This window comes from Petromyzon marinus, chromosome 2, assembly GCF_048934315.1.
Source record: "Petromyzon marinus isolate PM22_M1 ecotype Great Lakes invasive population chromosome 2, UKy_Petmar_22M1.pri1.0, whole genome shotgun sequence".
Classification (NCBI taxonomy): Eukaryota; Metazoa; Chordata; class Hyperoartia; order Petromyzontiformes; family Petromyzontidae; genus Petromyzon; species Petromyzon marinus.
The window spans coordinates 5,782,336-5,808,466 of record NC_133668.1 but is presented as its reverse complement, the minus strand read 5'-3'; the positions used below and the strand labels follow the sequence as shown (position 1 = coordinate 5,808,466).

At 47.5% G+C, this 26,131-nt stretch overlaps 1 protein-coding gene across 2 annotated transcripts in view; it reads left to right on the top strand.

The window, feature by feature from the left end:
* MYO1D (myosin ID) overlaps positions 1–26,131 on the top strand; it is a 147,041-nt gene that overhangs the window by 101,434 nt on the left and 19,476 nt on the right. For both annotated transcript variants that reach the window (XM_032966166.2, XM_076069222.1), the window contains 4 exons: positions 5,075–5,298; positions 15,887–16,031; positions 17,993–18,097; positions 22,769–22,882. In XM_032966166.2, the coding sequence (XP_032822057.1) occupies positions 5,075–5,298; positions 15,887–16,031; positions 17,993–18,097; positions 22,769–22,882 (588 nt within the window). The remainder of the gene's footprint in view (positions 1–5,074; positions 5,299–15,886; positions 16,032–17,992; positions 18,098–22,768; positions 22,883–26,131) is intronic.

The window sequence follows — 26,131 nt, the reverse complement described above, 5'->3', positions numbered from 1 at the left end:
GCCATTAACTACACGGGAGGATCTTGTCAATGATCTCAAAGCAGCTGGGACCATAGTCACCAAGAAAACAATAGGTAACACACTACGCCGTGAAGGACTGAAATCCTGCAGCGCCCGCAAGGTCCCCCTGTTCAAGGAAAGCACATATACATGCCAGTGTGAAGTTTGCCAATGAACATCTGAATGATTCAGAGGACAACTGGGTGAAAGTGTTTTGGTCAGATGAGACTAAAATGGAGCTCTTTGGCATCAACCCAACTCGCCGTGTTTGGAGGAGGAGGAATGCTGCCTATGACCCCAAGAACGCCATCCCCACCGTCAAACATGTAAGTGGAAACATTATGCTTTGGAGGTGTTTTTCTGCTAAGGGGACAGGACAACTTCACCGCATCAAAGGGACGATGGACGGGGCCATGTACCGTCAAATCTTGGGTGAGAACCTCCTTCCCTCAGCCAGGGCATTGAAAATGGGTCATAGATGGGTATTCCAGCATGACAATGACCCAAAACACACGGCCAAGGCAACAAAGGAGTGGCTCAAGAAGAAGCACATCAAGGTCCTGGAGTGGCCTAGCCAGTCTCCAGACCTTAATCCCATAGAAAATCTGTGGAGGGAGCTGAAGGTTCGAGTTGCCAAACGTCAGTCTCGAAACCTTAATGACTTTGAGAAGATCTGCAAAGAGGAGTGGGGCAAAATCCCTCCTGAGATGTGTGCAAACCTGGTGGCCAACTACAAGAAACGTCTGACCTCTGTGATTACCAACAAGGGTTTTGCCACCAAGTACTAAGTCATGTTTTGCAGAGGGGTCAAATACTTATTTGCCTCATTAAAATGTCCAAATAAACCTACCATTAAAATTATAGACTGATCATTTATTTGTCAGTGGGCAAACGTACAAAAATCAGCAGGGGATCAAATACTTTTTTCCCTTACTGTAGACCCGGGAGGGGAGGGGGGGGTCAGAGACCCGCATAAAAGCACGGAAGCAAGAGAAGTGCACCGACCGCAACACAAGTGATCAAGATTGTGTTGTAAATAGTTGCCACCACCACCACCTTACTTCTCTCTTCCCCTGCAAAGATACGGAAGGCCTTCTCTCTCGCAATTTTCAGTCGCCCGTTCAGCGGCGAGTAAGCGGGCCGTTGCAAATCAGCCGGCACCTGTAAATGGGTCGTCCTGCGTGCGGACAAAAGAGCGCTCTTGCGTACGCGGTAGTCTGCCAGCTGCGTTGAGCAATGGGCAATCAAGGGCAGCTTCAGACTGCAATGCAGAAAGTCAACCAAAATGTCGGACGATGTTTTTGCTTTCAGAACCGATGTCTTTTTGTTTTGAGTAACGAGGACAGGGTTGCACGCAGTGACCTCTACGAAGCTCTTCCAAGGCCGCTGCGCTCTCACCAAATTTGCTTTAATAATATATAATCTGTACGCCTCCACGAACACAAGTTCTCACTATCTCTGCGCCAGTGAACTGCTTGTTGTCTCGTGGTGACATAAGAAGCGTTTGAAGTCTTACATTGTATTTACCACCTATACATGTCTTGGTGTGTTTTGATGTGTGTGTTCATGTGTGTGTGTGTGCACATGGGGAGCGGTAGTGTAGCGGTTAGCGCGCTGCGCTACGAACCCAGCGAGCCGAGTTCGATTGCTGCTCATGGCCAATACCAGTGACGATTATCTGAACCGGTCCTGGGCCTCCCCTAGGTCGACTCAGCCTCAAATGAGTACCTGGTGCGGTGTGTTAATATTGCCACTGGGGAGACAAAGGCGGCCGGGCGTGGTGTTGGTCAGCCACCCCCTCATGTGCCATGCCGGCCTTGATAGGTGCTCGCTAACAGTGCTTGCCCCAACAGTTTATTACAGGCTATATGGGGGATCTTTGTCTTTGTGCAAAGTGCACCTTAGTGGTGAACGGTTGTTGTTGTGCGCGATACCACCTGAATTTGATTCCCGGCCATGGATAACATCAGTGTACATGTGAACCAGATAATTCCTGGGCCTCTCCTAGGTAGACTCAGCCACAAATGAGGGGCACCGTGGTGACGAGATGTTAACTCCCTCGCCTGGTATCCAGGAGGTTGTGGGTTCGATTCCGACCCTGACGCCTGTATATTTGGAGTTTGGATGTTCTCCTCGTGGTCGAATGGATTTTTCTCCAGTTCCTCCGGTTTTCCCCTCCACATTTAAAAACAACTTGCGTTTAGAGTATTTGGTTGCTAAACAATGTTCACGTGATAAGCCGCTTTGTTGAGCTATCATGTATGATGCCCAGGTCGCTTCTGAAAATATAGCTATATAGCTCAGTGGGCCTTAAACTGCTAAAATAGATTTTTTTTTTACTTTAGTTAATAGTTTAGAGTCACTATTATATTAAATAATCAAAGAGTTCTGTATATGAAGTTTCTGAAGGGTCCGTGTTAACCCTTTACCTGCAACATACATGAATTGAAGAACACGGATAGGTTATACGTGATGAAATGCACGTGCAGTGAGCTGCAGAATGTATATTAATTGAGGTGACCGGGTGGTACGGAGGTCAGATCGCTGAGCCGGCACAGTTGAGATCCTGGGTTTGAATCCAGGTGGCCTCCTGTGGTTAAATCGGATTCTGAAGTGTATAAGGTTAGTGGTCTCAGACTGGTCACCAATGACTGCACAAAATATACCATCACGTGGAATAAAATGTTGCTTTGCTAAATTTCAGTTTCCTGAGTACTAAAATGTTCACGTGAATTTCATGAAATAAACATTGCTCTCATATGGCAGGGCGGTTGGGAAAGCACTGCACCCTACTGTGTAGAGCAGAGGTTACTTGGTGGGAACTCAGAGGTAGTGCTGTGATATCCACCTCCATGAGCCTTTCTCTCACATGGAGGTTTTGCACTTCTCTGCGAGAGATCCAAATGGGTTAGACGGCTCACTGCATGATACCTATAATTTAGGATCCAATTTGGGAAACAGAACTTAAAAAGGATATATTAAGTGAGGAATCAATGCGTAGTTATACCCCTACACCAAATACAACAGTGGATCGCCTCGCACGAGCAGGAGCTAGGCCAGATTTAAAGCTTTCGTGACTGCTAGGATCCATACTCTTTGGTTCTATTGGGTAAAGTCACGTAGGTGAAAATAAAATAACAGAAAATCACGACGTTTCGGCCACAACACAAGCGGCCTTCATCAGGTGAAGGGACGAGACTGTCCTCCAGACCTACGTGACTTTATCCAATAGAACCAAAGAGTAAGGAGCTAGGCCGTCTGTGATCACAGCTCTTGCTGGTAGCTCCAGTACAATGTCGTCTGAAGACACTGCCGTGTAAGCTTTTCGCGGTTGTGCCGCGTAGCCCTCCGATGCGTTTTCAGGTTGTTCCACGCATCATTCGGCATGACGATACCTGCCGGGGAAGCCTCGTACAGTGAGGGAAAAAAGTATTTGATCCCCTGCTGATTTTGTACGTTTGTCCACTGACAAAGAAATGATCAGTCTAAAATTTTAAAAGAATCCAGAAAAACGCATGTCAAAAATTTTATAAATTGATTTGCATTTTAATGAGGCAAATAAGTATTTGACCCCTCTGCAAAACATGACTTGGTACTTGGTGGCAAAACCCTTGTTGGCAATCACAGAGGTCAGACGTTTCTTGTAGTTGGCCACCAGGTTTGCACACATCTCGGGAGGGATTTTGTCCCACTCCTCTTTGCAGATCTTCTCCAAGTCATTAAGGTTTCGAGGCTGACGTTTGTCAACTCGAACCTTCAGCTCCCTCCACAGATTTTCTATGGGATTAAGGTCTGGAGACTGGCTAGGCCACTCCAGGACCTTAATGTGCCTCTTCTTGAGCCACTCCTTTTTTGCCTTGGCCGTTTGTTTTGGGTCATTGTCATGCTGGAATACCCATCCACGACCCATTTTCAATGCCGTGGCAGAGGGAAGGAGGTTCTCACCCAAGATTTGACGGTACATGGCCCTGTCCATCGTCCCTTTGATGCGGTGAAGTTGTCCTGTCCCCTTAGCAGAAAAACACCCCCAAAGCATTATGTTTCCACCTCCATGTTTGACGGTGGGGATGGCGTTCTTGGGGTCATAGGCAGCATTCCTCCTCGTCCAAACACGGCGAGTTGAGTTGATGCCAAAGAGCTCCATTTTGGTCTCATCTGACCACAACACTTTCATCCAGTTGTCCTCTGAATCATTCAGATGTTCATTGGCATGTATATGTGCTTTCTTGAGCAGGCGAACCTTGCTGGCGCTGCAGGATTTCAGTCCTTCACGGCGTAGTGTGTTACCAATTGTTTTCTTGGTGACTATGGTCCCAGCTGCCTTGAGATCATTGACAGGATCCTCCCGTGTAGTTCTGGGCTGATTCCTCACCGTTCTCATGATCATTGCAACTCCACGAGGTGAGATCTTGCTTGGAACCCCAGGCCGAGGGAGATTGATAGTTCTTTTGTGTTCCATTTGCGAATAATTGCACCAACTGTTGTCACCTTCTCACCAAGCTGCTTGGCAATGGTCTTGTAGCCCATTCAAGCCTTGTGTAGGTCTACAATCTTGTCCCTGACATCTTTGGAGAGCTTTTTGGTCTTGGCCATGGTGGAGAGTTTTGAATCTGATTGATTGATTGCTTCTGTGGACAGGTGTCTTTTATACCGGTAACAAGCTCAGATTAGGAGCACTCCCTTTAAGAGTGTGCTCCTAATATCAGCTCATTACCTGTATAAAAGACACCTAGGAGCCAGAAATCTTTCTGATTGAGAGGGGGTCAAATACTTATTTCCCTCATTAAAATGCAAATCAATTTATAACATTTTTGACATGCGTTTTTCTGGATTTGTTGTTGTTATTCTGTCTTTCACTTTTCAAATAAACCTACCATTAAAATTATAGACTGATCATTTATTTGTCAGTGAGAAAACGTACAAAATCAGCAGGGGATCAAATACTTTTTTTTCCCTCACTGTATGTGTGTACGTACGTATGTTGAACCTCTTTCGCAGCCCTACGTAGCCTATCCCCCCCCCCCCCCCGATCGCTGCGTCATAAACCTCCCGTGCGGTCCGTTGTCCCACGCAGCTGTGGCGCGGGGCCCTGGCCCGCCTGCGGTACACGCGCACGATCGCCGTGTACCGCATCATGGCGGCGTACCGGCGCTACAGGGTGCGCTCGTACGTCCTGGAGCTCACCAACGCCTTCCAGGGCGTGCAGAAATCCCGCGACCTCGGCAAGGGCGTGAGGTGGCCCGCGGCCCCCGTCGTGCTGCAGCCCTTCGAGGAATACGTCCGTCTCGTCTTTCGACGGTGAGCGAGAGATCGTCGCATGTGCCCGCGCCACACCACCACATCACCGCCGAGGCTGTCACCGATGTCGTCATTATCACTACTACTGTCTTCACTACCACTACTATCATCATATTCACCACCACCACTACCACCACCACGGCCACCAACCACTATACTAATCTCTACCACTACAGTCACCGTACACTATCATCATGTCCATCACCACCACTGTCATTATTTACTGACATTGTAATGTTGTTGTTGTTTTCCTCGCACTTTCTGTTTATAGGTGGCGTTGTCGCCACTTTGGAAGGGTTTAACCAGAGATCAATCGATTTAACTTGTGGTCCGCGCTTTGGGCAACTGAGAAAATGGCATTGGGCTTGTAGGCGTTCAGGCAGTGCATGGTGGCAGCGGTGTGCAAGTGGTTCAAAATTGATTTGGTGGTGCTATTTGGTGGAAGAGCATTTAAAGTAGATTGCACGTTGGCAGAGCTGAAGGAAGGCAAGGTGGATTTCATTTTCCTAGCAGGTGCAGGGGCTTTGAGTAGCTTTGTGCAAAGATGCGTTGTCGAGTGGCATGAAGCCAGATATTAATTGGTGAGAAGCTTGCAGTGTTCTTGAATCGGAAGAACTTTGGTTTCTTGGTGGAGATGGTCAATGGGCGCCATCAGGTGGCATCCTGTGGCTAGGTGAAGTGCTTGGTTTTGGGCGGTTTGGAGCTTTTGGTAACCTGTAGAGGAGAGGTTTTGGCACCAAATGGGACTGGCATAATTGATGACGGGACGTCCAATGGCTTTGTAGGTTAGGAATAAGGTCTCCTTTTGTTGACCCCAAGATGTGTACGATGTTCTTTCATTTGTTGACTTTTGCATGGACGTTTCTGCCGTGTTGGCGAAGCTGAACATGGTGTCAAAGGTTACACCCAGCATTTTTGCGGTTTTTGCTAGTGGGAGGCTTTGGTTGTTTATTATGACGTTGGGATTTAAGTTGGCTTGATGAGAATCAGGTGTGAAAAGGGTGACTGTTGATTTGGATGTTGAGAGTTGAAGTGATCTATTAGCTAGGAAAGTGCTGAGCCATTTTAGATAGGAGTTGATGGAGTTTCCATTTTGGGTATATTTTGATTAGAAGTGTAAACTGTGATGTCGTCGGCATAGCTGACTACTTTTACTCCTTTTTGGAGGTAGGCGTTGAACAGCGCTGGTGATATTATGGAACCTTGTGGTACTCCTGCATGAATGTTTCGTGAGGAGGATTGAATATCACGAAAGAGAGTGCGTGATTGGCTCCCCCTTAGGTAATTTGTAAGCCAGCAAACAAGGCCTGATGGTAGCGTAGAACCCTGGATGATGTTGATGAGCGTGAGGTGGTTAACAGTGTCGAAAACCTTTGTAAGGTCAAGGGAAGCAACGATAGTGTGGGATGGGGGCTTTTTCTCATTGAAACCGTTTTTAATTTTGGTGGTCAGATTGAGAAGAGCTGTTGTTGTTCAGTGTACAGGGCGAAAGCCATGTTGGTGAGATGATGGAGGTAAGTTGGTGGTGATGATTGGAAAGATGAGGGCCTTTAAAATCTTGATTGATGGGCAAAGTCGGGAAATCGGCCTGTAGGACGTTACTTGATTTTGGTCTTTTCCAGGTTTTGGATGCAGGATGATTGTCGATGATTTCCAGATGACTAGAATGGGGTTGCACTGGAGTGAGGCGTTAATGGTGGAGGTGAGAAACTTTATACCAAGGGGGCCGAGGTGTTTGATGAGGTTGGGCATAGCTATGCCATCAGGGCCAATTGTGGAATAATTGTTGGCTTTTTTGATAGCTAGTTTCACCTCTTCAAGGCTAAATTGGGGGGCGTCGTTTAAAGGTAGTTCCTCGATTTGACGGATTTTTTGACGGGTGGATTTATTGGAAGAGTGTGGGACGACTGATGAGAAAAGTTTGTTGAAGTGTTTGGCGATGTCATTGTTGTTTATGACGGATTTTTTGCTGAAATTGATTGCACAATTGAGTGGCAGGTTTGGAGTGTCCGTCTAAGGCTTTGATGGTCTTCCAAAGTTTTAATGAGTTTTGGCGGTGGGCAAAAGATTCAACGAACTCGTTCCAGCGTTCTGTTTTGGCTTGATTGATTAGCTTTGTGATTTCAATATTGAAGGCTGGGATTTGTGGTGATGAAGGATTTTTAGTCCTAATAGTGGTTCGTTGGTTTATTAGCTTTGAGGCTTCTTTAGGGAGGCAGGGAAGGTGTTGCTTGTAGCAACCCGCCGGGATGGTGTGCTTGGTGGTAGTTGCGATGATGTTTCTGAAAAAAATTTCAGAGTTATGTGCGGATGTGTGGATATAGTTTATGTTGTCGGCAAATAATGCTTCTGATTCTGAAATAAGAAGTGGCCAGTTGCCTTTTTTTTAAAGTTGTAATACAAGCAGTTTATAGGAGTTTGTGAAGGCTTGGCGGCATTGAGGGTCAAGACAATAAGTAGGTGGTAGGATCCAAGTGCCGTAAAGACTTGCCAGTTGATTGATGAAAGGAGGTTTCCTGACGCTATTGAGATATCTGGTGAGGATGAAGGGCCAGATGACAGAACTCTGGTTTGATTCTTTTCATTGAGTACCCCATAGGGGGAGCCGTTCAAGATATCGGCAATGAGGTCGCCACATGCATCCGAAAGGGAAGAGTGCCAAATTTTGTTGTGGGTGTTGAAATCTCCAATAACAATTGAGTAGTTTTGGATTTAAAGCTTTCGTGACTGCAGTAATTCATATTCTTAGTTTTTTCGGTAAAGTCACGTTGAAGAGAAACAACAAAATAATAAAATATATATAAAACAATTAAAAATTCTCACGACGTTTCGACCATAACTCAAACGGTCATCTCCAGGTGTTTTTGAGTAGTTGTTTGGTAAAAGTCGATTCATATTGAACTGATACAGTGAGGGAAAAAAGTATTTGATCCCCTGCTGACTTTGTACGTTTGCCCACTGACAAAGAAATGATCAGTCTATAATTTTAATAGTAGGTTTATTTGACCAGTGAGAGACAGAATAACAACAACAAAATCCAGAAAAACGCATGTCAAAAATGTTATAAATTGATTTGCATTTTAATGAGGCAAATAAGTATTTGACCCCTCTGCAAAACATGACTTAGTACTTGGTGGCAAAACCCTTGTTGGCAATCACAGAGGTCAGACGTTTCTTGTAGTTGGCCACCACGTTTTGCACACATCTCAGGAGGGATTTTGTCCCACTCCTCTTTGCAGATCTTTTCCAAGTCATTAAGGTTTCGAGGCTGACGTTTGGCAAATCGAACCTTCATCTCCCTCCACAGATTTTCTATGGGATTAACGTCTGGAGACTGGCTAGGCCACTCCAGGACCTTAATGTGCTTCTTCTTGAGCCACTCCTTTGTTGCCTTGGCCGTGTGTTTTGGGTCATTGTCATGCTGGAATACCCATCGACGACCCATTTTCAATGCCCTGGCTGAGGGAAGGAGGTTCTCACCCAAGATTTGACGGTACATGGCCCCGTCCATCGTCCCTTTGATGCGGTGAAGTTGTCCTGTCCCCTTTACATAAAAACACCTCCAAAGCATGATGTTTCCACCTCCATGTTTGACGGTGGGGATGGTGTTCTTGGGGTCATAGGCAGCATTCCTCCTCCTCCAAACACGGCGAGTTGAGTTGATGCCAAAGAGCTCCATTTTGGTCTCATCTGACCACAACACTTTCACCCAGTTGTCCTTTGAATCATTCAGATGTTCATTGGCAAACTTCAAACGGGCATGTATATGTGCTTTATTGAGCAGGGGGACCTTGCGGGCGGTGCAGGATTCAGTCCTTCATGGCGTAGTGTGTTACCAATTGTTTTCTTGGTGACTATGGTCCCAGCTCTTGAGATCACTGACAAGATCCTCCCGTGTAGTTCTGGGCTGATTCTTCACCGTTCTCATGATCATTGCAACTCCACGAGGTGAGAGCTTGCATAGAGCCCCAGGCCGAGGGAGATTGACAGTTCTTTTGTGTTTCTTCCATTTGCGGATAATCGCACCAACTGTTGTCACCTTCTCACCAAGCTGCTTGGCAATGGTCTTGTAGCCTATTCCAGCCTTGTGTAGGTCTACAATCTTGTCCCTGACATCCTTGGAGAGCTCTTTGGTCAAAATCCCTCCTGAGATGTGTGTAAACCTGGTGGCCAACTACAAGAAACGTCTGACCTCTGTGATTGCCAACAAGGGTTTTGCCACCAAGTACTAAGTCATGTTTTGCAGAGGAGTCAAATTCTTATTTCCCTCACTAAAATGCGAATCAATTTATAACATTTTTGACATGCGTTTTTCTGGATTTTTGTTGTTGTTATTCTGTCTCTCACTGTTCAAATAAACCTACCACTAAAATTATAGACTGATCATTTCTTTGTCAGTGGGCAAACGTACAAAATCAGCAGGGGATCAAATACTTTTTTCCCTCACTGTATTGCGCTGCATTTACACGTTTCGTGCCCCAGGAATGATAACATTTTAAAAAGAAAATTGCTCCACAATTTCCAGATAAAACCAAGGCAAATTGATTACCCAATTGATTTTGGAGGCCAAAAATAACATTTCCCCTTCCTCAAATCAATTCCGCTGCTTGTGAAATGACATTCTAGGTTGAACATCCTCGTGGCCTGTGTGTGTATGTTTTCGTTAACTCTACGAGTCTCTTAGCTGAGTGCTGGAGTCTCCGTTATCGTGCAGCTCATGCTGGCCCCGTATTTGCCAGTCTAAAAACTAAACTATTTTTGATTTTACCAGGTCAGGCCCACTGAGCTATGCAGCTCTTTTTCAGAAACGACTTGGCCACAAATGACAGTTTAACGAAGTGGCTTATCACGTGGAAATTTATAGCGGTAAAATACTCTAAACACATGTTTCTCAAATGTGGAGGGACAAACCGGAGAACCCGGATAAAAACCCGCACGACCATGGGGAGAACATGCAAACTCCACATCTATAAGCATCAGGATCGAACCCACGACCTCCTACATTCCAGGCGAGCTAGTTAACATTTCACCACCGTGACGCCCTAGGGACAGCCACAAACAGCTTTGGGAGACACCACACATTTTATCGAGAGGAATTAGCCTTCCTTACACTGGCGTCAATGCATTACAATGGGGTAGTCATTTTTTGCTGCTTTGACAAGAGGAAGAGCCTATGACCAAAGTACCCAGCATGCACCTGTTCTCGTCAGATCTCGGAAACTAAGAAGCAGGATTGAGCATGCCAGTGTCGCGCTAGGACGAGCAACCACCGCCACGCTCATCACGTTGCCGTAGGTGGCGACGGGGGGGGGCTTCTCTACGTAGTGGGCAACAGAGAGTGCAGATTAACCTATTGTCGTGCTATTCTTCTATCCGCTCGCGGCTGTGCTCACCGGCTTCACCAACTCGCACTGCGATTCTCTCGCAGGCGATTTGCCGCGTGCGCTGGGAGCTCGAGAATCGTTACGCCTCTTCCGTACAGTGAAACGAGCGCCGTCGGTCTTTCATTAAACTGACGGTGCTGCAGCTGCAAAGAGAAAAAAAACCCATATAGCCTTTAGCATACTGTCGGGGCAAGTGCTGTTAGCGAGCACCTATGAATGCCAGCACGGCACACGATGGGGGTGTGTTGCCAGCACCAAGCCCGGCCGCCTTTATCTAGCCTCACGTGTGTCACACGCTTGCACACGTGTGCAAGCGTTTGGCACGCGTGAGGGCACGGGACATACACGGGCATGCATTCGCACTTTGACAGTCGTCAGTGGATGAACCATAATGCAGCCGCTGCAAACAGCGGCTGCATTATTTGCGGGGTTGCAGACAGTGAGGTCGGCTAAGGATAAGCAGGTGCAGGCGGGTGGCCTGGGTGACAGCAGACAGAGAGACGCCAGCAATTAGGGAAAGAGGCAGTGATTGGCTGGCTGCAAACGCGGAGAAGGCGCCACGGTGGCGAGATATAGTGGCGATAAGGGGGAGAACACGTGCCGCAGAACACGTGGGGGAGAACACGTGGGGGAGAACACGTGCGTGAGAACACGTGCGTGAGAACACGTGGGGGAGAACACGTGGGGGAGAACACGTGCGTGAGAACACGTGGGGGAGAACACGTGGGGAGAACACGTGCGCGAGGCGTGGGGAGGACGCCGGCTTAATGAGGGCCATCTGGGGGCACTTAATGAGGAGGGGGATAAAAGGGGAACGTGTGAGGCAGAGGAGTTGAGTTGGTGGGAGTGAAGACAAGAGTGAATTCAAGAGGAGTCCAGGACCCCGCTCTCCACACCTCGTCCTCTCCAGCGGTGTTGGCTGATCCCCTGCTGGAGGCATGGGTGAGGTTGGAGGAGTGAGGGTAGACAGGCTAGCAGTAGAGAGGCTAGCGGACTCCTAAGTGTGGGTGTGATCAGGCTAGCAGTGGAGAAGCGCGGAGTGTATAGTGAGAGGCTAGCAGTGGAGAAGCTAGCAGAGTATAGTGAGAGGTTAGCAGTGGAGAAGCTAGCAGAGTGTATAGTGACAGGTTAGCAGTGGAGAAGCTAGCAGAGTGTATAGTGACAGGCTAGCAGTGGAGAAGCTAGCAGAGTGTATAGTGACAGGCTAGCAGTGGAGAAGCTAACAGAGTGTATAGTGACAGGCTAGCAGTGGAGAAGCTAACAGAGTGTATAGTGACAGGCTAGCAGTGGAGAAGCCAGCAGAGTGTATAGTGAGAGCCTAGCAGTGTAGAAGCTAGCAGAGTGTATAGTGAGAGACTAGCAGTGGAGAAGCTAGCGGAGTGTATAGTGAGAGGCTAGCAGTGGAGAAGCTAGCAGAGTGTATAGTGAGAGGCTAGCAGTGGAGAAGCTAACAGAGTGTATCGTGACAGGCTAGCAGTAGAGAAGCCAGCAGAGTGTATAGTGACAGGCTAGCAGTGGAGAAGCTAACAGAGTGTATAGTGAGAGGCTAGCAGTGGAGAAGCTAACAGAGTGTATAGTGACAGGCTAGCAGTAGAGAAGCCAGCAGAGTGTATAGTGACAGGCTAGCAGTGGAGAAGCTAGCAGAGTGTATAGTGACAGGCTAGCAGTGGAGAAGCTAGCAGAGTGTATAGTGACAGGCTAGCAGTGGAGAAGCTAACAGAGTGTATCGTGACAGGCTAGCAGTAGAGAAGCCAGCAGAGTGTATAGTGACAGGCTAGCAGTGGAGAAGCTAGCAGAGTGTATAGTGACAGGCTAGCAGTGGAGAAGCTAGCAGAGTGTATAGTGACAGGCTAGCAGTGGAGAAGCTAACAGAGTGTATAGTGACAGGCTAGCAGTGGAGAAGCTAACAGAGTGTATAGTGAGAGGCTAGCAGTGGAGAAGCTAACAGAGTGTATAGTGACAGGCTAGCAGTGGAGAAGCTAGCAGAGTGTATAGTGAGAGGCTAGCAGTGGAGAAGCTAACAGAGTGTATAGTGAGAGGTTAGCAGTGGAGAAGCCAGCGGAGTGTATAGTGAGAGACTAGCAGTGGAGAAGCTAGCAGAGTGTACAGTGACAGGCTAGCAGTGGAGAAGCTAGCAGAGTGTATAGTGACAGGCTAGCAGTGGAGAAGCTAGCAGAGTGTACAGTGACAGGCTAGCAGTGGAGAAGCTAGCAGAGTGTATAGTGAGAGGCTAGCAGTGGAGAAGCCAGCGGAGTGTATAGTGAGAGACTAGCAGTGGAGAAGCTATCAGAGTGTATAGTGACAGGCTAGCAGTGGAGAAGCTAGCAGAGTGTATAGTGACAGGCTAGCAGTGGAGAAGCTAGCAGAGTGTATAGTGACAGGCTAGCAGTGGAGAAGCTAGCAGAGTGTATAGTGACAGGCTAGCAGTGGAGAAGCTAACAGAGTGTATAGTGACAGGCTAGCAGTGGAGAAGCTAACAGAGTGTATAGTGACAGGCTAGCAGTGGAGAAGCTAACAGAGTGTATAGTGACAGGCTAGCAGTGGAGAAGCTAACAGAGTGTATAGTGAGAGGTTAGCAGTGGAGAAGCTAGCAGAGTGTATAGTGACAGGCTAGCAGTAGAGAAGCTATCAGAGTGTATAGTGACAGGCTAGCAGTGGAGAAGCTAACAGAGTGTATAGTGACAGGCTAGCAGTGGAGAAGCTAACAGAGTGTATAGTGAGAGGTTAGCAGTGGAGAAGCTAGCAGAGTGTATAGTGACAGGCTAGCAGTAGAGAAGCTATCAGAGTGTATAGTGACAGGCTAGCAGTGGAGAAGCTAACAGAGTGTATAGTGAGAGGCTAGCAGTGGAGAAGCTAACAGAGTGTATAGTGAGAGGTTAGCAGTGGAGAAGCTAGCAGAGTGTATAGTGACAGGCTAGCAGTGGAGAAGCTAGCAGAGTATATAGTGACAGGCTAGCAGTGGAGAAGCTATCAGAGTGTACAGTGACAGGCTAGCAGTGGAGAAGCTAACAGAGTGTATAGTGACAGGCTAGCAGTGGAGAAGCTATCAGAGTGTATAGTGACAGGCTAGCAGTGGAGAAGCTATCAGAGTGTATAGTGACAGGCTAGCAGTGGAGAAGCTAACAGAGTGTATAGTGACAGGCTAGCAGTGGAGAAGCTAACAGAGTGTATAGTGAGAGGTTAGCAGTGGAGAAGCTAGCAGAGTGTATAGTGACAGGCTAGCAGTGGAGAAGCTAACAGAGTGTATAGTGAGAGCCTAGCAGTGGAGAAGCCAGCAGAGTGTATAGTGAGAGGCTAGCAGTGGAGAAGCTAACAGAGTGTATAGTGACAGGCTAGCAGTGGAGAAGCTATCAGAGTGTATAGTGACAGGCTAGCAGTGGAGAAGCTATCAGAGTGTATAGTGACAGGCTAGCAGTGGAGAAGCTAACAGAGTGTATAGTGACAGGCTAGCAGTGGAGAAGCTAACAGAGTGTATAGTGAGAGGTTAGCAGTGGAGAAGCTAGCAGAGTGTATAGTGACAGGCTAGCAGTGGAGAAGCTAACAGAGTGTATAGTGAGAGCCTAGCAGTGGAGAAGCTAGCAGAGTGTATAGTGAGAGGCTAGCAGTGGAGTAGCTAGCAGAGTATAGTGAGAGGCTAGCAGTGGAGAAGCTAACAGAGTGTATAGTGAGAGGCTAGCAGTAGAGAAGCTAGCAGAGTGTATAGTGAGAGGCTAGCAGTGGAGTAGCTGGCAGGGGGCAACGTAGCAGGCTAGTTGAGTGAGAGAGAGTTGATTGGAGCGTAGCAGACGAACAGCACACGAGGAGGAGTTGTGACGGAGTCACGTGGTGTTGAATGCGAGGAGTTCTGTACGAATAAAGTGACACGGGAGAAAAGAAGTTGTCCGCGTGAAATAACACCACTACACACATAAGAGATCACGGATTAAGTGTACCTGCAGCATATCCAGTTTCTAAGCGTGTTAAAATTCTGAGAACACGTGATAGCAAACACAGAGAGATACGCTCTAGAGCTATGCAGGCTGTTGGGGCGAGTGCAATTAGCGAGCACCTGTGAAGGCTGGCACCATGCATGAGAGAGTGACGTGGCCACCATCATGAACGCCTTTGTCTCCCTGGCGTGGATGTTTACACCATGTACCATTCATTCATTTGAGGCTGGGTTGACCCAGGCGAAGCCCAGGACCAGATGTTATTCGACTCTCCCACTGCTTTACCGCTGCTGCCCATGCGGTGACATACATACCCACATAAAGACAAAGATTGCCCCCATATAGCCTTAAACAGACTGTAGGGGCATGTGCATGAAGGCCGGCACGGCACACGAGGTGGGTTCAGTTCCATTTATTTTGGTATAGCCCTGTGAGCCATTCGGCTCTTGAATCGGGTGCAACCGCAACAAAAAACACGAACAAGAAAACATCTTAAAGTGACTATGTGTGACTGTGCAAACAGAAAATCCAGGAAAAAACATCAAAATATTCCTGAAAAAGCACAAGACAACTTAGATTAAGGCCATCAGTCTAACTCCGTACTACAACAAACAAAAACATGGCCAACCAGACCCACGCCCGGCTGCCTTTGTCTCCCAAGTGGTGATGTTTACACACCACTCCAGGTACTCATTTGAATCAGAGTCGACCTAGGGGAGGCCCAGGACCGGTTCAGATAATTGTCACTGGTGCTGGCCGTGAGTGGGAATCAAACACTGGTCACCTGATTCGTAGCGCAATGCGAACCGTTGTACTACCACCGCTTATACGATAACATACATACGCATACATGCAACAACAACAACCGCCATTCGCCACCAAGTGGCGGTGACGTCACCACGACGCTTGTGCCAGGCTATGTGCACCTTGAGGCCACGTGAAGTGTCGAACGCCCGCTGGCAGGAGGTCACGGTGCTCTTAGATGGGTGCGAGGGGCTGGTAACCCCTCCACCTTCAATTAACTACCACTAAACTACGCGCGCATGCACACACGGACACACACGCAAACACACACACACACGTGCGGTTCTTGAGCACAGAGCTCAAGAACCGCACAGCTAACGGCTCACTCACAGGGGGCGAGTTGGCAGTCGATGTTCCTGTGAATTGCTCGCCGTGGTACCACCCCCCCCCCCCCCGCTTAACCCGAGCGGGGAAAGACCCCCCCCCCCCCCGCCTCACCCCGAGCTCCTCGCCTCTTTCGTCTCCCGACAGATGGAGAGCCAAGAAGATCCTGGCGGTCGTGCCCCCCGCTGACCTGCCACAGCTGCGGGCTAAGGTGGCGGCCAGCGACGCGCTGGGGAGCAAACGGCGGAACTGGGGCGTCCAGGATCGCTGGGAGGGCAACTACCTGGCCTCGGTACGGCGGCGGCTCCTCTTGTGCCACCACCGCCGCCACCACCAGCGGGCAGGACGACCCACGATGTGCTCTCGCGTGTTGAGTTGACCCGGGCGAAGCCCAGATTGAACTCTCAAAGCACAGCGCGATAACCGCTGCACCGACGCTGTCCTACACAAAGACAAAGATCCCCCGTATAGCCTTCAACAGACTTTTGGGGGAAGTGCCGTTAGCGAACAGAGGAGGACGTGCGTCATATGTTAAGGCTATACGGGGCGTCGTTGTCTTTTATATATGTGGAGATTAACCCGTTACACGTGACATACCTGCCAGCAAGCCTCGACACGTCACGTGACCCAGAGTGAAAACAGCCTGCGCGCAAGCATTGTGGTGATGTCACCATTCGCTTATTGTTGTATATTGTTCTGTACAATTGTTTTTGTAACATTGCACGTGCGCACGTGGGTGTATGTGTTTTGTTTCAGCACACGTGTGTGTAAGTGTTTTGTTTCTGTACACTACCGCACAGGGGAGGGGTGGTGTAGCGGTTAGCGCGCTGCGCAGCGCACCTGGCGACCCGGGTTCGATTCCCGCTCACGGCGAACACCAGTGACGATTATCTGAACCGGTCCTTGGGGCTCCCCTAGGTCGACTCAGCCTCAAATGAGTACCTGGTGCGTTGTGTAAACATCGCCGCTAGGGAGACAAAGGCGGCCGGGCGTGGTGTTGGCCACCCACCCCCTCGTGTGCCGTGTCGGCCTATATAACAGCACTTGCCCCTACGGTCTGTTAAGGCTATAATACGGGGGATCTTTGCCTTTTTGTTTCTGCACACGTGCACGTGGGTGCGGGATATCCTGCGTTAGTTTTCTAATGCGACGTGACGCGGAATTCAGTGTAGGGTGCCGTGCACACATGGCGGAATGTGTTTGTAGCATGTGTACACGGGCGTGTTCACTTCCTCGCCTCTTTACGTTGGTGTCTCGAAACTGGCGCGTAGCAATCTTGATGACCGTGTTTACATTGATAATTGGCTCCTCGATCGTCGCGATGTGATAACAGCTCCGTGCTTACCACCGAGCGTCCGTAGCTGAACGTCCATTCCTAACGGCCACCATCACGGATGCGCTGACTGAACAAGGGCTGACCTCCGAACTTTCATATCCCCCAGGGCGCTTTTCATCCTTCCTCTGACAGCGGTGTTCCGTTTTTCTCCTGGCCACTTGAGGGATGTGTGCTGCCCCTTTGCTCATTTCGTTTGCTTATTTTGTTTCCTTGGATCGCAGGAGTATACATTTTCTTTTTTCATCATCGCGAGTAATGTCGTTTATTTCTAACCCCGGCGCCACGAGACGGCTCTGAGGTCAATCATTATGAGGGAGTGTGAATTACTCTGGCCGCTCCGGTTTCCCCAGTTGTGCCGTGCAGCGTTCTGTAGAGATTTCGGACAGTGCCGTGTGCTGCTCGGCGGCGTTATGTCCGACGTTCCGTGCTGCTCTCCAGTGCTGGAAGCTTCTGCAGGGAACGGACTTCACTCAGCTGAGTTGACGCGACTGAATTGATTCAACTCCTTGAAGAAGCTCCCAGCACGTGGAGCGAAACGTCGGACCTGTGCCCAACGACGCGCCACGGTGGCCAGATGTTATTTCCCTCGCCTGGTGTATAGGTGGTCATGGGTTCGATTCCGACCCTGACGCCTGTATAATTGCAGTTTCCAAGTTCTCCCCGTGGTCGGACGGATTTCTCTCCGGGTCCTCCGCTTTTTCCCCCCACATTAAGAAACAAGCATTTTGAGTATTTGGCTGCTGTAAATTTCCACGCGATAATACCCTTCGCTGAGCTATCATTTGTGTCGAGGTCGCTTCTGAAAAAAAGCTACACAGCTCAGTGGGCTTTACCTGGTTTAAAAAAAAAAACGTTGCGAGTTTTTACACGGCATGAAAGCGCGTCGCGGAGCTAACGAGAGAACGGTATTCCTGCAGATGAAGGAGAACAACACGAGGATGACGTACTTCACCTCCGCCGCTAACGAGCTCAAGCGCAAGGACAAGTACACTCGTACGCTCTTCTCCTGCCACGTGCGCAAGGTGCCCCTTACACCATCCTCCACGACCCCAGCACCCCATCGCCGCCCTCACATGTGGAATCTCTTTGTCATTTTAGTTTTGCGATTTTTCTTCACGTAGGTGGGGTTTTTTTTTTTACGAAAAGGCAGGATGGCCGCTTATTGCAGGGGTTTCCTGTTCCAACCGTGCGGGCGTCCTGGTTAATACTGCGAGCGTGTTAAGAGTAAATGCTATTACGCACCGTCCGCTTCACAGTGGACCTTAAAGATCCGGTGATGTCATTCGCAACATTAGGTCGTTGTGTGCTGTTGTAACGGTCCAAATTTGCCCAATTTTGAAAAATGACACCGCAAATTTCTCAATTAGAAAAAGCACATCAAATAATCATCCTCTACCTGCAGATTATACCCATCTGTGATACAGTGCACCACTTTGGAACAAATATCAAATGCTTAATAATTGTTTATTATTATTATTTCTATTCACAGATGGGCATTGTCTGCCAGTCGGGGGAAATATTTCCTAAGACATCTGTGAAAAAGAGCTTTATAGCTCATCAGATTCCTCCAGTAGAACTACATATTTTATTCTGTTGCTATGTGGTTTCTTTTTACCCATTTGAGTGATGTTTGCAGGTACAATTTCTAATTTGAACCTTATGACAGGACCCCGGGGTCCCCAATAAGCCAAAGTACTAATTTATTTATTTATTTTTGGCGACTCCGTCCCACCGCGCACATAAACGCCGCGACCCACCTGGCGCGGATAGTTCTGTTGTCGTGTCGTGTCCAAGCTCAGCAGCGAGGACGAATGCGTAGAAGAGCTGAACAAGCGAATGCGCTCCATGCTCGGGTATGGGCAGGATCATAACAAGTCTTATCCAAAGCTGCCCAAACTGCCTACACGACTTAAGTCCTTTATTTGTACTCTTTGGTTCTTTCGGTAAAGTCACGTAGAAAGATAAAGTAATGAATGAAATAATAGCATGCGACGTTTCGATTGCAACACAAGCAATCATCATCAGGTGCAAATGAAAGATAAAACAAACCTAGTAAACTTAGAAATATAATGCAATACAACACAGATAGTCGGCCAACATAACATAACAGTCATTCTTCCAAAGATTGATAAATTTAAGAGAGAGAACCGGAGACACAGACAGACACATAAGCAGAGAGAGATAACACAGAGACACACAGAGAGAGACACACACATAGGCACACAGAGAAACAACGCCTCTGTGTCGAGGCCTTAAATAGAGAGAGAGGGGGGGGCAGAGAGAGAAGGGGGGGGGGGTAGAGAAATTAGCATGTCAATGAGAGACTTGGAGCCTTCATAACTGCAGGAAATAAGAGCAACAAAACGAGGGGAGACGGAGAGAGAGAGAGAGAGAAACACACTAAATCAAACAAACTTAGTAAAATTTGGAAATGTAATGCAATGCAACACAGAGAGTCGGTCAACACACAAATAACGCATGGCCTGGTTGATTACGTTCTTCCAAAGATTGCTAAATTAGAAGTTAAGCGTGACATTTGAGAAAGAGACAAGACACGGAGACACAAAGACAGACACACGGGCAGAGAGAGACAACACAGAGACACAGAGAGGGAGAGAAAACAAACTTATTTGTCATAACGGTACGCATAATACAGTGAAACTGCTCTCTTATCTTCATTATTATTTGTGACCTACCAATGTCTGCAGCCAGGATCAATCGATGACAATCCTATTACCTGCAGATATTTAACAGATGAGATGCGTTTCACCGTTAATTCCTCCTGTTTGATTATAATACTTCTCTTGTCCGTATGCATCTGTGCAGATAGTTTTTTTGCGGTTAAGCCATAGTCCCCACATACCGCTCGTATCAATGCGGATAAGAGGAGCGGCGACCCACTACTCTGTAGAGTAACATTGGTATAAACGCGTGTTACAATATGAACAGTGTATTGAAAACGCGTACTATTTTATGTGCTGTTTACAAAGTGTGTTCACAAATCCACACTGAGAAACACGATGATTGACAGAGGGGTGTAAATTATTTGTTCGATAGTGTATTTAAATAGAGGTACTGCAGGTAAGTAGTTTTCAGTTTTAAAGGCATAGTTTAACAAAGACAACACTTGCCACCATCCTTCAAACCCATTGGTGAAAAAGAGAAAAGTGTTTGTTTACATTATAATATAATGTTTATGCGAGAGCCGGGGACTTATGGGACCCCGGGGTCCCACCATGAGGTTCATCTGCTAAATTTAGACCGTGACGCCAGCCCATACGACTTACAATGTCTATTGTAGGATCTTTGATGTCCACTGTGAAGCAAATGGCAAATATTAATGGGTAACACACCCACAGTATTAACCAGGCCGGCCCGAACTGTGAATTTTTGCAACAAATAACAAACGCGCTACACACAATCACCAAGACTTACCGCTCTTCAACAGAGTTAATACCCGAATGGGTTCACAATGCTTTTCTGCCGAATAAGCCCTCTGAGATGATTTTGACAGCGTTAAATACAACAGCATATATATAGATATTTTTTTCCCATGATTGTTTTTTTTCCAGAAACACTGTCGACTGAGATAAATCTGCCGAATGTGGGAGGCTCCTTTGATTGGCAGCCCTACGATTCACAAACCAGACTGTCATAATGTTTTGACTCCACACACTATGGCATTGACAAAGCGCTGGCCCCCGTGAGCGGCGACCCGGCCTCCAGATATGGAACAGTCCATAACGTGAGGCGAAAATAAAAGATGCACGAAGGTTCTCCGTTAATAATGTAGGAGTTCTTGGTATATACTGTAGCTCCTGGACTGAGTGGCCCCGTGTCGTGTTGGGGGTGGGGGGGGGGGAAAGGAGTGGTTCAAAAATTGAATAAATTCGTTTAAATAAATAAACAAACAAAGGAGTAAAGACGCTCAATTTTTTTTAAGATGATTTAGCGCTCCAACTGCCTTCGCTTGAATGTGTTGTATGGATTGCATGAGTGGTTTAAAAATAAAGTCCTAATTTGCTAGTACATTCATCTTTGAATCAGTACAGTTGACTCAAATTCCTGTTACATGGCTGTGAGGAGCCATTGTTCGGATTTTATTGCATTTGCTGAAATGTTAAAGCTCCCTCACGGTTAGGAGGTGGTGGAACATATCGATTAGATTTACCGTTGCTTTGAACAGAATTTGGCATTTCGCGAGGCTGGTAAGTGTACCAGGCAGGGCATGAACAGTAATGGGCATGTGACTCACGCGAACGTCAATGTAAATGAGTGGTGTTGGGTTTGCTCAGAGCACGTCACGCACACCCACACATGGTACATGCAGTCTAAGTAGCGGACGGAGCCTGCGCGGCACACCTATCGTATCTCCATGGTCGGGAGTTCTGAGTAACAATTTCAAACACTGGGCTGAAACGTGGCCCTACATTTCTAGAACCACGTCTCTTGATCAGGGCACGGTGGAGGGAAAGAACGGGTCAAAGCCACGTCTTCTCCCATTCCGATGATGTAGGCGTACATCATCAGTTTTTATTCCGATGACGTACGCGCATGCCGTACATCATAAAAACGAAACCAGAAGAAAAGCTCAAATATAATAACTTTATCGATACCGAGGCTCCCACAAGGCCATGCGGGAGGGCGTATGGCGCAGTTTGGCACCAGCTGTCATAGAGTGCGGTCGTGTCGCTAGAGTTCTCTGCGGTGAGTGCAATGTCTTTAAAAACAATGAAGCTACGCCTCTCTAAATAAAATTAACGCTGAACGGCTTGGGCGTTCCGAGATTCAGCGGGAAAGGGGACCCCACCCTGAAACTTTCAGACGTCTGGGAATGGGAAAGGATTAACGTCATGTTACCGAATGAGGCTCAAGTCTGCGCCCCGTGCTCTCTATCGTTGTGACCCAGTTTCCCTTTCCTATTTTTACCAATCATGGCCAATGCAGTTCAAAAGAATGGTGGCCACGGTGCGCTGCCATTCTCAGTATGTGCGCGAGAGTTCTACTCGATTCCTGGTTGTTTTGGTGTGACGTTGGTTTGGCATTCTCGAGGAAGGAATCAAATCTCGATTTTTTTTTTTTTGCACACATGCTAGTTAACTAACAGTAAACACGTGCAATTCAATGTAAAATGAAATAATATCGATATCCATTTATTTCGATGGAGGTTTTGTGGGCAAGGGGACAACAGTCACGACTCGAGGACGAAGTAAGAGGGGGAAGGGGAAGAGACAACTCCAAACCAAATCAGATGCTTGATTTATCCTGGAGACATACGATGAGCAATGTAGCTCATTTCCACAGATATCCAGTTTTGGGCGAGGTCGGCAAAGTTACGACAGCAAACAAAAATTAAAATAAGCCACGGTTTTTGTGGGCAGCGAGTCCCGTTGCCCAATCTTTCTATACCCCCCTTGCTTCTCATAACCGGTCTGGCTTGTGTCGACGGTGTGTACGTGCGCCACAACGTGATGTATTGTGCCCACACATTGCCTCGATAAAAAAAAAAACGTTTTTTTTCTCTCCAAATAATCCACGGAACACTCGCTCTCAAAGACCTCCGATAAAAATGTCAATGAGTGGCTTGGCGGCTCGTTTTGTGTTTTTTTTCTCTTGTAAGCGGGTACCATCGCTTGCCCCCCCCACCACCACCACCCGTGTGTGTATCTCTCTCTCTCTCTCTCCCCTGGCAGGTGAACAGGTTTAACAAGTGTGCCAGCAGAGGCCTCCTCATCACCGACCGCCACCTCTACAAGCTGGAGCCACTCAAGAACTACAAGTCGATGAAAAGTGTCCCGCTCACCAACGTGAGTGCAAGGGGCTGCCTCACGAGCACGCACGCCACGCCACGCGCGCCCTGGCAACACGCTGCACTCACGCTGCCATTAATTCATCAGCATTTCTAAATTGGGGTATTCTAAATTGCGTTCATCATCATCATCATCGTCGTCGTCGTCGTCGTCGTCATCAGCAGCTGCCGCTGCTCGATCGTCTCCCTCTGCCAGCGCCAACCTTGATGGTCCCACGATGCAACAGGACTTTATCTAGCATCTCCACATGAGCTAATTTCATTGCTCCATTTTCGCCGGAGACGTCGTTTACGGTCCATTTTCTCCTTTGCCGACTGCTCTGTTGTTAGTCAAATGGATTCCTCGCCTGTGCAGAAACTTACAAATGCGCTGTGACATTTGCTCCCGTGAATTTTAATCTTATGGCAGATGTTGATAAATACTGTGTGACAGTTATAGTCCATAATTCACGTCAGTGGTGGAGTCTGGTGCACATGTGTGCATACAGACTCATATTTTGCCCTGTTTCTTGAGGCTAACATGGTGCCGCACACAGTATATAGGGCACCCGTGTGTTTGCGCGCGTGTGTGTGTGTTTGTGGGGAGCGATAGTGTAGCGGTTAGCGCGCTGCGCTACGAACCCGGCGACGCGGGTTCGATTCCTGCTCTCGGCCAACACCAGTGACGATTATCTTAACCGGTCCCGGGCCTCCCCTAGGTCGACTCAGCCTCAAATGAGTACCTGGTGCAGTGTGTAAACATTGCCACTAGGGAGACAAAGGCGGCCGGGCGTGGTGCTGGCCACCCACCCCCTCGTGTACCGTTACCGGCCTTCATAGGTGCTCGCTAACAGCACTTGCCCCTACAGTCTGTTAAGGCTATACGGGGGGATCTTTATCTTTGTATTTCCAGTGGAGAGCGGGTAGTGTCGTGGTTCACGCGTTGCGCTACGAACCCGGCGACCCGAGTTCGATTCCCGCTCACGGCCAACACCAGTGACGATTATTTGCACTGGTCCTGGGCCTCCCCTAGGTGTAAACATCACCACTGGGGAGACAAAGGTGGTCGGGCGTGGTGCTGGCCACCCACCCCCTTATGTACCGTTTTGACCTTCATAGGTGCTCGCTAACAGCACTTGCCTCAACAGTCTGTTAAGGCTAAACGGGGGATCTTTGTCTTTGTGTTTGCAGGCTGGTAGGGTTTTTAGCCAGCTGAATGGTAAAGCCACTTTGATTAATTATGGACTTTTATTTGTATTCATAGTTTGCCAGTTCAATCATTACTCACCTCCTGATAATGAAATAAACATTAAATACAGTGGTCATTATAAAAATCATAATATTGTTCTTTATCCTGGTAAGCTTCATTAATACTCTTTCGGAAGGGTTATGCATTAATATATGCCAAAAATTCCTTCAATTGGTGTTTTGCAAGTGGGACGAAAACAGAGTAGCCAGAGAAAACCCACGCATATGATGGGATGACACAGCTGCAAGCCGACGGATTCAATAAACTAAATTGTGTATTGCCTTCTAGCCACCATGTAGCACAGTGAGTTTGTGAGTTTCACAAGTCTGTGTGATCCAGCCAACCTTTGACCCCTCTTAAGTGCTGTATCACAGGTGTGTGCCGCACGCGTCCAGCGAAGAATACAGTAAAATAATTTACTCTACTCACAAGAGGCAAAAAATAGAATGCGTGTGTTGACACTATTCGGACGTCTTGCACCCAATCTGTCACTGCGTCACCGCGAACAACTGATGAGAGATGGAAAAATAACAACGACGGAAGCCGAGGGTAGATAGCGGGAGATTAAATAAAATAATTCAGAGACCACTACCGGACGAGAGAATTGGGGGAAAGTAAGAAGTGGAAGAGCGTGGAGAGGGGCGGTGGGAGTGGGGGCCCTTTTGCCCAGCAGTGGGAAGTTACAGGTTAACAACTCATTAAACCTCTTTTATTAACATATTTTTCTTTGTTAGTCACCTCCCAGCCGACCTGATAGGACACTTCTCATGGCTAAGTTATTGAGAGACAAAGTGAGGCATCTGGGTTGCGTTTTTTTGTTCCTACAGACACACGGTAATGAGGTAAAAAGGCGACACGGGCCTTTGGATAACATTTGCAGAGTAGATCAAAGCGATTTTGATACACAACGTGCTGCCTATTTGATACCAATTCTCAATCGTGTGACAAGGTTGTCCGTACCTCGAATATTAAACAACATTTAGCATCGTGAGCACGTAGTTTTTTTTAATAATACGCTGGTAGCACTTGGCTTTTAAGGACCGTTAATTAAATCATATATGGAACAAGACATTATTGTACCCCCACCCCCCCGCACCTACGATTCGCACGTTTGACTATGTACGGTGCGACATAAGTTATTCATACATAAATAACCCACAGTAACTGACGATTATTCCAAGGAGACCATAGTTTAGTTTGTTCCTATGCATAATTTTTTTTTTATTCCGAAATATTATTTTTTTAATGTCGAGGTATTGCTTTTATAATTCAAATAATTAAACGTTTGTACAGTTTTCACCAAAAAAAAAGTGATTCCCCACGTGCTAAGCACGTCCCAATTGGTTAAAATCGATTCCCGCACTCGTGGTAAGTGCGTGTGATCGTACTGGTGAGAATCGATTATTTTATATTCACATTTGTTGTTATTAATTGGTTCCTGTGACTCCTGGAGCACAATATTAAACGAGAGAATTCGTTCTTATATCAACTTGCGACCCACGTTCATGGAAAATGATTGAAACGCAAAGGCGGCGCTATGTCACGTGGTTGATACTTGCTTTAAAAACCAATAAAAAATGATTGACAAAAACACTCGCACGTGAACCATTCAACAAAAACATTATCTGGCAATCTTAGCAGATCTTGTGTTTAGCTTGTTGTCCTTCCCCCGCACCTCCGATTAGCATGGTTGGCTACGTACGGTGCGAAAGAAGCTCAACATACATACGCTGTGGCCGCGTGAAGTGTTGCAGTCTGTCGGGCAAGAGACTAAGTTCACCACAAAGACCCCCCATATAGACGTAATAGACTTTTGGGGCAAGTGCTGTTAGGGAGCACCACACACACAATATATTATGATGTTTTCAACCAGTTAATAATTGTTTATACATGTTCCAGAAGTAGCCAGGACACACCCTATTTGTGCATGTGTGCCATAGGTAGATGCACACACACACACGCAAGTACTGCACAGCCTCGCTTTCATCTCAATCTGGGATTTCTTTTGAACTGCTTCTA